Source organism: Rhynchophorus ferrugineus, unplaced genomic scaffold (genome assembly GCF_030347505.1).
Source record: "Rhynchophorus ferrugineus isolate W39M unplaced genomic scaffold, kcgeb_rfMv2 rfM3, whole genome shotgun sequence".
Classification (NCBI taxonomy): domain Eukaryota; kingdom Metazoa; phylum Arthropoda; class Insecta; order Coleoptera; family Curculionidae; genus Rhynchophorus; species Rhynchophorus ferrugineus.
This window is the reverse complement of record NW_027472582.1, coordinates 50,050,944-50,065,152: the sequence shown is the minus strand read 5'-3', so window position 1 is coordinate 50,065,152 and position 14,209 is coordinate 50,050,944. Positions and strand designations below refer to the sequence as shown.

General features: G+C 31.0%; 1 protein-coding gene across 1 annotated transcript in view; it reads left to right on the top strand.

The window, feature by feature from the left end:
* Efhc1.2 (EF-hand domain containing 1.2) overlaps positions 1-14,209 on the top strand; it is a 39,426-nt gene that overhangs the window by 1,174 nt on the left and 24,043 nt on the right. Inside the window, exons 4-5 of the mRNA XM_076399285.1 lie at positions 8,913-9,214; positions 13,989-14,161. Coding sequence (XP_076255400.1) covers positions 8,913-9,214; positions 13,989-14,161 — 475 coding nt within the window. The remainder of the gene's footprint in view (positions 1-8,912; positions 9,215-13,988; positions 14,162-14,209) is intronic.

Below are 14,209 nucleotides of genomic sequence, written 5' to 3'. Positions count from 1 at the left end.
ACTTTAATGCCTAATTCTAGAGTATTGATTAGAAGTAGTCAGTAGCAATCTCCAGTTTAGTATTATTTGGTTTTAAAATTGTATAAAAGATCACGCTGCTGCTGATATTGATAAGTTATAAAACTTAACCCATGACTTGGAATTATTAGAGTAAATAAATTTTCATAAACGGTGAGATCTGGCCATTCTCAATCAAAATCTCTTCATTTCCTTCTTTGTTCATCATTCCAAAAACATTTGGTTAATAGGTCAACTATGAATAATTAAATAATTATTAAAGTATTTACAGAAGCCTTCATCCATCCAATCTTTATTACTACATGTTGTCTTGTAAACTAAATTAATCACTTTTAAAACACTAACCGTTTTCAATTTGTTTACTCTGCCAAAGTATGATCCTTATATATTAGGCGCTTACACGTATTCTAATCAGTTTTCCACTTAATAAAGTATTTTTCATCACTTTTTCCCACATTCCTAGTGAAATAGTGATATAAGGCTGATAAAACTATATTGATTGGACAGCGGTTCAATCATCGATCTCACGCAAGAACATCTGTTAGGAAGTTCCTTGAAAGTTTGACTTACATTTTCATTAAATTAATCCCTTTCTTTAATGTCTTTTTAATGAAAATAACCACTTTCATAAGTACCAAAACCGAGAATTAGAATATAATGGAGCAGCATCACTATACGTTTCTAGAAGCGTTTGAGCATTGGTAGCACATTTTTTTAAATCATATCAATCATATCATATCAAATCATGCAATTTTCTACGTTCCATAATTACTATCTAATGGATGGAATGATGGATGGATACAATGAATCACTCAACAAATAGAAAATAGATAAATTATTTTATTGAATCTCTAATTTAGTTTTTTTGTTTTGACAATTCAGAGTAGACCACATTATTCTGAATACACTAAATACACAGTGCTAGTAAATATTTCACTTTGCAACTGATGTTGATGGTTTTCCAAACTTAAACCATGACATTACGCTTGTTATAACAATTACTTTTTTCACCAACAGTAATAATACAATGTGAAAATTATCATTCTCATGTTTCCTCAAACGGTCTTTAGTTCGTAAAGGAATCAATGTGATTTTCTGTTTATGATTCCCAAGAATATCTTGTTAGTAAATCAACTTTCAATAGTTTAGATAATTATTGAAGCAATTAGCCTTGATCGATTAATTCATCCAATTTTTCATCACTAAACATTGTCCGCTGTCCAAAATTGTACAAAAAAAAGAGTTTTCGATTCTCTTGCTCCGCTAAAGCATGCTTCTTATATATTACTTACACTAAAATGACCAATGACTTTCGGTAATGTTTTCTTGATAAAATATTAAATTGATTAAATAAAGCTAGCCTTAAAACAAATTGACATACAAAACAAAATATTTTAAAATCAACTAATCATGACAATCTTCATCTACTCGTCGAAGAATCGGGCATAATACCGATACAAAATCTTTGATATGTTAATTGTATTAGCAACAAAGAAATAGCGCTAGTTTATTGCATTCGCCAATTTTTCAATTAGGACTAACCTTCAAAAGAAAGCTGTTAAAATTTAATGATATTCTACTTATAAGTTTGTGAGTTATAGTGCTGAGTAACATAAACAATTTTGTGTATCAATTTTACACTGCTTCGTGATGGGAAAAAATGCCGTTCAAGCGAAACAATGGCTTGAAAAGTATTATAAGGACTGCGCTCCAGCACAAGCAACAATAAAATGTTGGTTCGTTGACTTCCAACGTGGTCGTAGAGACACTGCTGATGTAGAATGCAGTGGACGTCCAATTGAAGTGGTAACATCAGAAAACATCAAACAAATACACAAAATCGTTTTGAATGATCGAAAAGTGAGTTTGCGTGCATTAGCTAACATCGTACAGATATAAAAATAATGTGTTGGTTTTATATTTCATAAACATTTGACTATGAGAAAGCTCTGTTCAAAGTGGGTGCCATGTTAGCTAACTGTTGGCCAAAAACAACAGCGTGTTAATGATTTCAATCAGTGTATGGCCATATTTAAACGAAGCAAACCGGAATCTTTGCATCGATGTGTGACAATGAATGAAGCATAGATCCATCACTTCACTCCGGAATTAAAAGGATCGCCATCTGAATGGACAGCAACTGGTGATAGGCCTATTTTCAGGCAAAAGAAAAATCGTTCTACAAAAGTGGTATTGAAATGTTAGAGACGCGCTGGAATGATTGTATGGCTCTTGATGGAGATTACGTCAATTTTGAACATAAAATGTCTGTTCTCAGATCTCAAAAGAATGGTCGCTGGGAAGAAATATTCGTCGAATGAAGAGGTGATCGCGGAAACCGAGGCCTTTTTTAAAGCAAAGGACAAATCGCACTACAAAAATTGTATCAAAAAGTTGAAGGGTCGCTATAATCAGTGTATCACCCTTGAAGAGAATTATGTTGAATAAAAAAACTAATTTTTCCAAAAAAAATGTGTTTTACTATGGTATGCCGGGGACTTTTCAATTGACCTGTTACATTGAGATATTGAGTATTTGCTGTCATCAGCAAGCATCAAGCAATTTTAGAAACTTGATGCTGTTCCGTCAACATTCAACGATTTAAAAGGAGTTATGTTGATATTAATAATTAAAAAATATCTGAAGGGAAAAAACAGATCGAATCCACAACTCAACTTAGACCCTCAAAGGAGTTTCAGACATTTGTATGCAATGGGAAAAATCCAAAAGAAAAAAATTGCTACCTCACGAAATTAGTGAAAATTCTATTTCGAGTCGTTTCAACATCACCTATAATTAACTATAGCAAGAATTACTTACGAAATTAAATGCTTTTCCTTTTTTAGACTAAATTTATTATTCTATTAGTTTCTTAAATACTCACGTAAGCTTACTAAATATATCATTTGGTGACAATTTAATCTTTTATTACTCTGATCTCTAATTTTTATTATCCCGTCATCAATGAGATTGAGACTTGCAATTTAAATTTTTTAGTCATTAAATGTGGAAAGTTAATTATTATATTAAGGTTAAATGGCTTTGTTGTCATTTAATTAACACATGAAAAATGTAAAAACATATTCCTAGCAAAGTCTTCCCTTTACTATTATTGAGTTATTTAGCGTATATATACGTTAATCATGCAACACACAAAATTACATTCTCGACATTTATTACGATAGCCCAGTTCGAATTCTCAAAGATTGTTCAGGAAGCTTAGCAAGTGATGCGTTAACATGCCGTAGAAGAGATCCAAAAGGATGGAAAATCAGTACCACATGAATTTAACTGAAAATGTCATTTCGAACCATTTCAATATCACAATTTCATTGCTTTCCCAGCAAAAAAGCAAACGTTTTCTAGCACAATGTGACTGCCGATGAAAAATAGATCTACTACAATAGTTCCAGGTGCAAAAAAAAATAACGTGTTAGTGCAGTAGAACCATCCATATCGAAACAGAAGCGGAATCATGATCACCATAAAATGTTATTACGAGCTGCTTAAACCAAATAAAACTGTTGTCCGACATTTTTTAAACAAATAAAACGACGTCTTACTGTAAAAAAGGGCCAGCAGTAACGAGTATGACATTGCTCGACCACACGTTGTGAAGGATACACTATTGTAACTCGAATCCTCTCTATCGACACCGAATCGGAATATTCATGACAGTTAAGTCTGGCTAAGCATATGTTGAGATCAGCAATCCTTAGACTTCAACAGCTAGAATGGATTATTAATTATTGGGGATTAGGTTCTAGCGCACCTAACGTACTCATCAGATATAGTATCTTCTGGCTACTACTTGTTCAAATTGATACAGCATGACTTGGTAGCACACGGTATTGAAATTCTGAAGAAACTCGAAAATAGATCGCTGCCTAACCAACATATTTTTGTTGACACGGTATGTTTGAAAGTCTAATGAGAAAAATTGTTGGAAAAGATTTCAGGAATTCTGATTAATCACTACATAGTATAAAACAAAGTCGCCTTTTCTGTCCCTATATCCCTATGTGCGCTTAAATCGCAACGGATTTTGATGCGGTTTTTTTCAATAGATAGAGTGATTCAAGAGGAAGGTTTATATGTATAATACATGCATAATATACTAAGGCAACATTGCTAATTTTAGAGGTTTCTAACGTGATGTCGTAAATTAACCTATTTTTTAGGCTTATTTAGCAATTAGCAAAAACGCTGCCTAACCCTACGAGTTAGATCAAATTAATGTACTACAGTATTGTACACCATAAAAAAGTCTACAAAAAAGTCTGCGATGGTATATGTTTATCTTTTAGGGATAACCCACATTAACCATTTTTATTGTTTACTTTTTACGTGAGAAAATGGCTTATTTACGAAGCTATTTTAAGCAATACGGCATTAATCCTTATCGAATTAAGTACCTCAAATACAGTGTGCAATTAATATAGATCAATATGGTTCCTTACAGCATGTAAATTAAACAAATATTTTCGGAGATATTACAAATTTAAAATTTGCGTTTAAAAATGTGTAATGTAATAAAAATTGTATGAATTTAGATATTCCAAAGATAGCAGGAAATCTTCATAGTAAGTATAGGGGAAGAGGAATTGTTTTACTACAAATTTAATGCGTGCAGGCCAAGGGCAGTAATGAATGAACCAAAAATACTGGATCGATTTTAATCATGTTTTCATTGAGTGACATAGGCATATATATTTTATGCCCGTGCAAAGTCGGAGCGGGCCGCTATGTTTTTATATACAACGTTCATATTTTTTCTGTAGTGTATTTATTTTAATATCAGCATTGCACCCGTGCGAAGCCGGGGCGGGTCGCTAGTATATTAATATATAATTAAAGTGAAAAAATGATGAGAGTATATAGGTCCTCATTTATCGGTATTTATATTATATGTATTAAAGTATAGGGATTTATGTATAACTATTTAGGTATAATACTATTTATTGTTAATAATATTTACGTTTCAATCTAAATCATTTCAGTTTTATTTATTCCAGGTAAAATAATTTTTTATCAAATCTATGTGCCTTTATCTTATCTGTAATTTTGTAGAAATTACCGTTGATAAATAATGGGGAAAACATTGAATTTTATATATCATATTACTAGTATCATATTTACGATGGAAACATCATTTTTAATTCATATATATAACGTATATAATATTTAACTGATGATAAAAACAATAGAATGGATTTTCCGCCCTTTTTACTTAAAAATAGTTAGTTAGTTATCACTCAGAAACTTAGAATTATCACTGAAATGTCTTTAATTAATAACACACTTATTAACTACTTATAATTTACATAAACACTGAAATATAATGACACAATTACGCTACAGTTTTACTTTATTTTATTAAAGTCATATTAGCAAATAACGCAGAATATGTATCAATTCTATAAACAATTAAATGAATTAGCTGCCTATATCGTTACCTCGACCTAAATGCAAAATGATTCAAAAGAAAGGAAACAAAAGATAGCTTCAAATCAGCTATCACTCTTTTAATTGAACCAAATCTGTTCCCTTTGAATATTCTTTTAGTGTCTACAAATAGCCAATGGTCATTAAGGCACAGTTCTAAACAATACTATACAAGGGCAAAGCAATACAAGCAAAGCAAAATTTAATTTGTTCATTTTCAACTTTTGACTATCATTTTGAAATTAACAAGAGGTTTTTTTACTAAAGCCGTTTTGACACATCTTCTGAACTTAATAATACTAGGTTATGTTGGCGAAATTTAGGAAATGGTCTATATATCCGGCTTGAGACTCATCGGATACATCATATGGATTTATTTAACATCATCATATATTATTTTCAAACAGAACACGATTGTGGGAATCTAAATGGTAACAATAAATTAAGTAAAATCTGATAGTCAAGAATCAAGGTTATAGAAGGATTATCGTGATCCTTTAAGCTAGACACCAGATTTTAAATCTCTAGTGTTAAATTGCAGTTAAACGATAGTTATCTTAAAATAAATTTTACATCAGATCGATTAAAAAATAGACGCTTGTACACTTCATCTTTTACACATCTTATTTGCCTTTTGATAGTGGCTAAACATAAATACGGAATTATAATTATTTTTCACATTTTTTTAAATAATATTTTGGAGTCTCCTTTTTGCCAATTAGGGTTTATCTGGACTAGAGCTTAACGTCGCCTCCGGCCAGGATCCTCGGCATTAAGCTTTACAGACTGATGTGTAGCCACCAACTTTAAATGGAAAACTCTTTGAACATCGAGGAAACTCACCTAGCTCAATTGAAGTATTCATGTATGAAAGAATAAAAAAAATATCTTCATAAAAAACTTGGCACCATCTTGAAAGAATTTCTCTTGATGCGCACAGGACGCATTTTCCTATAAATTATTTTACTGTTGACACCCGCTACCCCTTCGTGCTTATACACAAGCACGAACGAGGAGACAGGGAAAAATTGGTTATTTTTCTTTAGCCTGAATCTGTTGCGGAAAAATACCACGTTTTATATACCAACTACCATTACCAAAAAACGTAATTCTAAGCACAATTAAATCTAGAAAAAGAAGCACTCATTATTAATACTTAATATCCATATTAATTAAAAATAATATGACATTTTCACTTTGTTTCAAAACAACCGAATCATTAAACTTAGAAGCAGAGAAATTTGTTGTAGCCATCCAGTAAGCTGCTTCTAATTATACCCCTAAAATTAAGCTGAAACTGAAATAAATCGAAAAGAACGAAAAATAGGAAAAATGGCAACCTGAAAATAAAAATAGATTAACGCAAAGGATAAAAAGGGAGACATTGGAAATGAAAAATGAATCCATAGATAACTGTTTGCTAGATCTAGTAGATGACCAGAAAACAGATTGTTGACTCTGAAAGGACACTAAAAACCTAAACGGATGAAATTTGCACAGTCCATCTATAAAAGACCTGAGGATAAATTGACCACCCAACAATAAATACAAAACTCAATCATTTACCGATAGTTTGGAACAAACCTTTAAAGCAAATGAAACTGTTTTTGAAAACATAATCTACCGATCAGCGAGGGCGAAAATGTTCGGATTAAACTTGTTACACCAAAATAAGCTCCAATGTTTTAAAAAGTGACGATACAAAAAGTGATATCAATCGAATTATCTATCAGAAAATCATTAGGCTATGACCTAATAACCAGACAAGTTCTGAAAAATCTACCAAGAACTAACAATTCACTAACAACTCACTCAACAATAAAACTCACTGACTTGCTTAATGCAGCATTTAGATTAAAAAATGTTCCAGATGTTTAAAAAATGGCTAAAGATGATTATGTAATCTATGATTACGTAATCTGGAAAACAACCAAATGTAGCAAGAGTTTCACTACCATCAATAGTATCCAAAGTATTAGAAAAATTACTGTTAAAATTAATTATTAAAACAATCATAGATAGTAAAAACCTAATAATTGAATATGAGTTTGATATTATGAGCAAACATTCAACAAGTGATCAGGTACATAGAATTATTGGAAAAGCTTACGAAGAGAAAAAAAAAGCTTCTTTGCTATATTCTGATAAGCCATTGTAAGAGTTAAATAAAAAGAAGCTTACTCAACAATGACAAAAACAGAAAGTGTACCGCAAGGTAGTGTTTTGGGTCCGGTTCTTTATTTAATCTATATATGTGACATACCATAAACAGAAAATATTACTATAACTAAATTTTCTGATACTTGATGTTGGATACAATAACGAAGAAGCCAGGAAAACTAGGAAACTGCAACACGCAAGTAACTAATATAAATAAGTGAAACCAAACCGGGAGAATAAAAGTTAAAGAAAGTAAATCAGTGCATTTTGATTTCACCTACTACCAAACTGTTCATATACCTAACAAATATGACAAACATTATATATATATATATATATATATATATATATATATATATATATATATATATACATATATATATATATACATATATATATATATATATATATATATATATATATATATATATATATATATATACCAAATAACATCAAAACAAATATAAATAATACTATTGCCCTATGATGTAACTATGCTTTTTATCTGGGGATTAATCTTGACACAAAAGTTTGTTAAAAGGAGCACATCAAAAAGAAAAGAAAGGAAACCGAATTAAAATTGAAAATAATGTATTCATTATTTGGAAGAAGATCTAAATTATCTCTACATCATAAGTTGCTGCTATACAAGCAGATACTAAAGCTTATATGGACCTACAGAATTCAGTTATGGGAATGTTATGCGGGAGTAGTATCAATATAATACAAATATTTCAGAATAAAGTGCTGAGAAGTATTGTCAATGCACCTAGATACTACAAACAATTACTTACACCGAGACGTTCGTATTCCAAATGCTATAGAGAAAATTAACACATTAACAACAAGACCTGATGAAAAATTCTACTCTCATATAAACACCTAAATACTGCGACTCTTGGAAAACACAACTAGGACTCAACTAGAGACTCAAAAGAACCAAACCGTGTGTTTTTGTGTAATTGTGTAGTGAAGTACAGTAAATAGTAAAAACACTGAAAAGTGCTACTAACTTTTATTTTTTGTTATTAAAGATTAAGTAACGACCAACGGGTTTTCCTAGATAAGTATCTAGTTTTGTATAAATAAATGATTAAAAAGTTAGTCGGTAACGACTAGTAATAATATATCAATGCATTTTCTAAAAATTTCACTTTGTCCTTAAAAAAAATACATTTTCTGACATCAACATTTTTATTTATTTTCAACTACAAAGTTAGTAACAGATATTACAAAAATGCATAATAATATAATTGTGCATTATTAATTTATAATTTTTAACTTTTCAGGAACTTTAATTTCAAGACAAAGAATACGAATACCAGCACCCATGGACGATAACTTTTACGAATTCATCGATTTTAACATAGGACGCGAAATTGAGCTCTATGGAAAAGTGTTTAAGATCACTAATTGTGACCACTTCTCCCGCACGTTTCTGAATAGGTGTGGTATATCGGTGCCCGACCCAATCGTGGTCCCCATCGACCCCTACATGAATATTCGATCACATGATAAAGATTCTATGCAACCCAAAAAGCCCAACAGAAACGTTGATACCCTTGGAAAATTCTTAGAGAACGACAAAAAGGTATAATTTTAAAATGTAATTGCTATTATTTAATTTATAGTATTAAAGGCTTATGCTACCTTAAAAACCAACTTTTTTCTTACGAATTACACCGCCTCAAATAACAAAAACGCCGTAATCTTACCTTACTTCTTCCGTGGAGGCTGAATAATTAACATTACTTAACATATTCTTAACATAACGCAGATACACGGTATTGAACCTGAGAAATCAAAATCTGGTTATAAGGTAAATTGGGGGCATGAACACAAATCAGCAGCTCCTTTTTTAAAACTGCTTATAGCTTTCGGCCATTGAGTCATTTATTAAATTAAAAAGTATTAATCAAAAATGAACAGAGGTTGAACTAATCCTCCCAAACTCTTTGGATTCGACATTCGCTATATGTTGGCTATATCCGCTCTTCTGGCTCGTCGCTCATATCGCCTAAGTTTTGTAGGAAAAATCAAGATAGGAATGCAGAAAATATATTTTGAGAGACCTACGACCTACAATCTTGTGGTAATTTTGCAACAAATTGTCGAGTACCGAGAAAGTTATAAATGACACTTTGAAACAATGCTCATGCTGTTGCTTCATCAGACGTTCAATATTTTGCCTTATAAACAACAAATACAACAATTACAACAAATAATCCTTCTTTGATTTTTATGTATGAAAGTTTTGGAAACAAGTTAGTTAAATACTCGAAAGTCGGTCCTTCGCCATTCAGCCCATTGACAAAGTTCTTAACAAAACCAAATTTAATGTAAAGGGGTGGTAATAAAACATCCAGTGGCCTAAAGTCCAAAGTACATGTATTGTTATCCTGGCTCATGATGGATTCGACTCGGCTACACCTTTCTCCCATAATGATGATCAACCGCACGGCTATTTCACAGAAACAAAAACAGCAAAATATCGTGAATGCAGATTGCATCCCAACCAATAGACTAACAATCAGTAATGAATATATAAATCAATAAATATTTAGTAATTAAGTACAATTAATTTATCTCGCAACCTTTATTCCAAATTTTTCATCGATGCTAATTGTATTTGATCTTGGCCAAAATTATACGTATTATATTGTAGCATTCCTTAGTTTATATTGCGTGTGCCAACGGAATGGATGGTTTAGTATTTCCAATGGGGAGTAAAACCGTTCGAAAGTGGTTCTACTCCCCATTGAACTTTTTTTTGCATTTATACCAACGATATTCATCAAGAAAAAGTTGCAATCATCCATATATGATGTTACTACATTTAAAGAGCATATAACATCCACACAGTAACAAAATACTATCAGTCGACTTTTTAACGTCATCTCTACATTTTCACACATTTTAAAGCACAATGAGAGTACAAAAACAGGTTCAAAATAATGTTAAAGCAACATCATTAGCTGACAGCCGTTGTAAGAGCGCAGTGCTGCCACTATGCGCGAACTCGAGAACACGGATTGAAGATCTGAGTTCAGAGCATCCAATAACGTTAGGAATTTTTCTCATACTGGGGTCCAAAAATCGAATTTAATTTATAAACTTGGGTAACTATTTACTAACTTTAAACTAGGTACATCTAGGTACATTCCCTTATAGTATAAGCTACAGCTAAAATTTCAATACAATATAGTGAATGTTGAGCACACTATGACATATACCAAAAACATTCCCCACACGACCCAGTATGTAGATAAACTTTTTCCTTTTCCAAGAGCAGCTAAATATAATAATCCGATAAGCATATGGATTTTGGAAGCTGCAAATTAATCCATAAAAATCCCAAGTGATAATTGCCCACCGTAAACATTCCTTTGCTGAAATCAATTCACTGAATGAAATCGTTACATACTTTAAGGTTCACTTCGACCGCCGTCTAAAATGGTCATATCAAATACAACTAGTCAGTGAGAAGCATTATGGGTTATTAAGAGGACTGTTCTCCCTCCGGTGCAGATGAAATAAAGTTTAATATCAGATACTATCAGTTTTTATAGATGTTGAAACGGGACAGTATTGTCCCGTTTCATCAATCCGATTACGATCAAAAACTGCAAATGGCCTAGAAAAAGCACATACTTGCCAAACGAAAGCTATTAGGACTTAAACTAGATAAAATGTATTGGCTTGCCGGAGGCAAATCGAAGTTATCTTTAGATAAGAAGGTGTCACTATATAAATTAACGCCTATTTGATCCTACAGATCTACAGAATCCAACTATCTACTATCTACTCCTAGCAAATATAATAAAACAGCTATCATTCAACGATTCCAAAGCAAAGTGTTGCGAGTTATAATCGCTATCAGGAACTCATAACAAGTAAAATTCAAAGTATTACTGATAAGTACTTCGAACGATTTCAGAGCACAACAATTTGTTTGTCAATCAGACAACAATGAAGGGCGTAGACTAAAACGTTTACAAGGGTCAATCGTTTTTTTTTACTTAAACGTTTTTACTCGATCGTATTAATGAACATATATAGACTTTAGAATAAAATATTTTACACGGAGAATCACTTTAGAGGCTTTCAAATGTCTCCTGTCAGTAACGTTTTCTTTCCTTTTTTTCAGATTTTACACTTATATCACTCATATCAATACAAAAAAGCCGTGATGTAGTAATATGTGGTGCAATATGCTTCAATAACGAATTTATACCGAATAATATTATTAATGGAATTCATATGTAGTAAATGTCATTAATTAATCCTATAAAAATCTGGATACATTTATGATCACGTAACCCCTTAAATATTATAAATTAAATATTATCCATACTCTGTTTTAAACTATTAAACAACTTCATTCGTTCTTATATCAAATTCAGATTCCACCTTACAGCATTATAATTAAATCTGTACTGTTTTGATGTGCTACTTTTACTATCTTTCATAGTAAACAGTAAATGTTGCAAGAGATAAATTTAAATTATACTATTGACATTTAACCTTCTCTTTTTCAGCTAATTTCAATAACGTACAATAACAGTTAGTAGTGCGACTTCAGTTTTAAATTAAAAGTTATTTTTAAAAATTAAATCCATACATTTTCTTGATAAAAAACCATTTACAGATACTAAAGCAATATTAATTTTAGAGTAGAATTTCAACAGATTATTTAAGTCCATTATTGTTTTCTTATGTAAAAATTAATTGGCCCTGTGAAATTCGACACATTTCGATCACAATGTATTTAATTTATTTATAAAATTATATGTTACTAAAACTTGTTATCACACTATTTTCAATATATGATCAGAAATGACTTTGATATATAATATTAATTAAAATAATAAATATCTAAAACACTAACACTCACTAGAACTTTCAATAACTTACAAAGCATTAATAATTGTAAATTACTACGCCACTGAACATTAAAACATGGTATCATAAGTAATATTATTTTCAGAACTGCAATAACTTCAGAGCATCAAATATAAGTATACATGATCTTTCTTTACTTTTATGGTAAAAACATAAGTATGGAATAATAAATAAAGTATGTTAAAGGCGAGAATATACGAGTATCACAATTTTGAAATTGATATTCGAATTTAACATATGTATAAAAATAATAGTGAACACAATTAGGTAATTTATTATTTACAGTTACTAAAGGTATACTAAAGGATTGTCTCTACACAGGGAAGGAATGCATTAATATATATCAATGGTTTAAAATGTTTATAAATGTACTGTTAATAATTCATAATTTGTTCATTTGGCCTAGGTGTTCCATAGTTGAACTAAAATATATATTACAAAAACAATAAATAAATCAAGCTAATTAACTGAATCATATATTTACCTAAATTTTTAAATAAAATTGCTTTGTTCTTTGCTTATTTATTTAAATCATCTTGCAGCAATATCGCCTTTGCAGATAGTTCATCTTTAGTTTATCTTCGATGGTTTTCACTTGTTTTGCTTGCATGCTTTCTACTTTGTTGATTTGTCATATATTCCGCGTGGGGGCTAACAACTCGCCAACATTAGGAATGAGAAATTAATTATAAATGTAAATTATTTTATAACTGGTAATATTATACGGAACATTCATTTTAAGACTTGATGCAAAAATCAACATATTTATTTCCTGCAATATTCAGTTAGTATTTTGTTTTACATTTACTACACCGTTGCCAGATTGATTTTACGAATTAAGCGTCCGCTGTTAGTTGATGTAGGTACAACAGAAACGAGGAATAATCGACCGTATAAGACTGGCAGCGCATTGGCCATAGCCTAAAATATTTGTTTAAATATATATTTTTCTAAATTTATTTATTTAGAGTCGCGTTATTTAGCGACTTCAAACACTCATTTAGTTTTAAAGAACAGTATCCTTCATTTTATTTTATAAATGTTTTTGAAAAACTTCTACTCCTAGCATCATTGTCGGCGAGCTAAACTCTTATCCCGCTGGGCTTGTTTATATATTTTGTGTCACTGATCTGACGGCTATTCCAAGTTACTTGATTTGGGCGTTTTTTGTGTTATTGGAATATATTTATTTGTAACGCATATTACATAAAAATATTAGGCTTAAAAATTGTTCCTCGATATAAGTCACGGTGATAGTTTTCTTCCAAAAGGGACGTAAAATTTTCGCTAAGCCGATTAATATATAGATTGAACTTTTAGAAAGTCGCAAAGAATATCTGCGTTGCAATAAAATGACCAGGTCCATATTGTTCATTTAAAACTAACAGCTTATATAATAAATTAATAATAAATTTGACAATAGTAATACTAAATCCTAATATAGGCAATATATATATTTATAGGTTCTCCATTTTACCGCCTACTGGGATGACAATATAACCGAATATGGTTACTTGCATTTGCTAGAACTGAGGTATTACTTGGCCGACGACACCATTGAAATTAAAGAACTACAGACGGAAGTTGGCGGCGAACCAAGTTTTATGTTCTTAAGAAAAGGAAAGCTACCGAAAAGGTATATCTTCATTATAAATGAAATCTGATGAAAACTCTCAAAATCTGA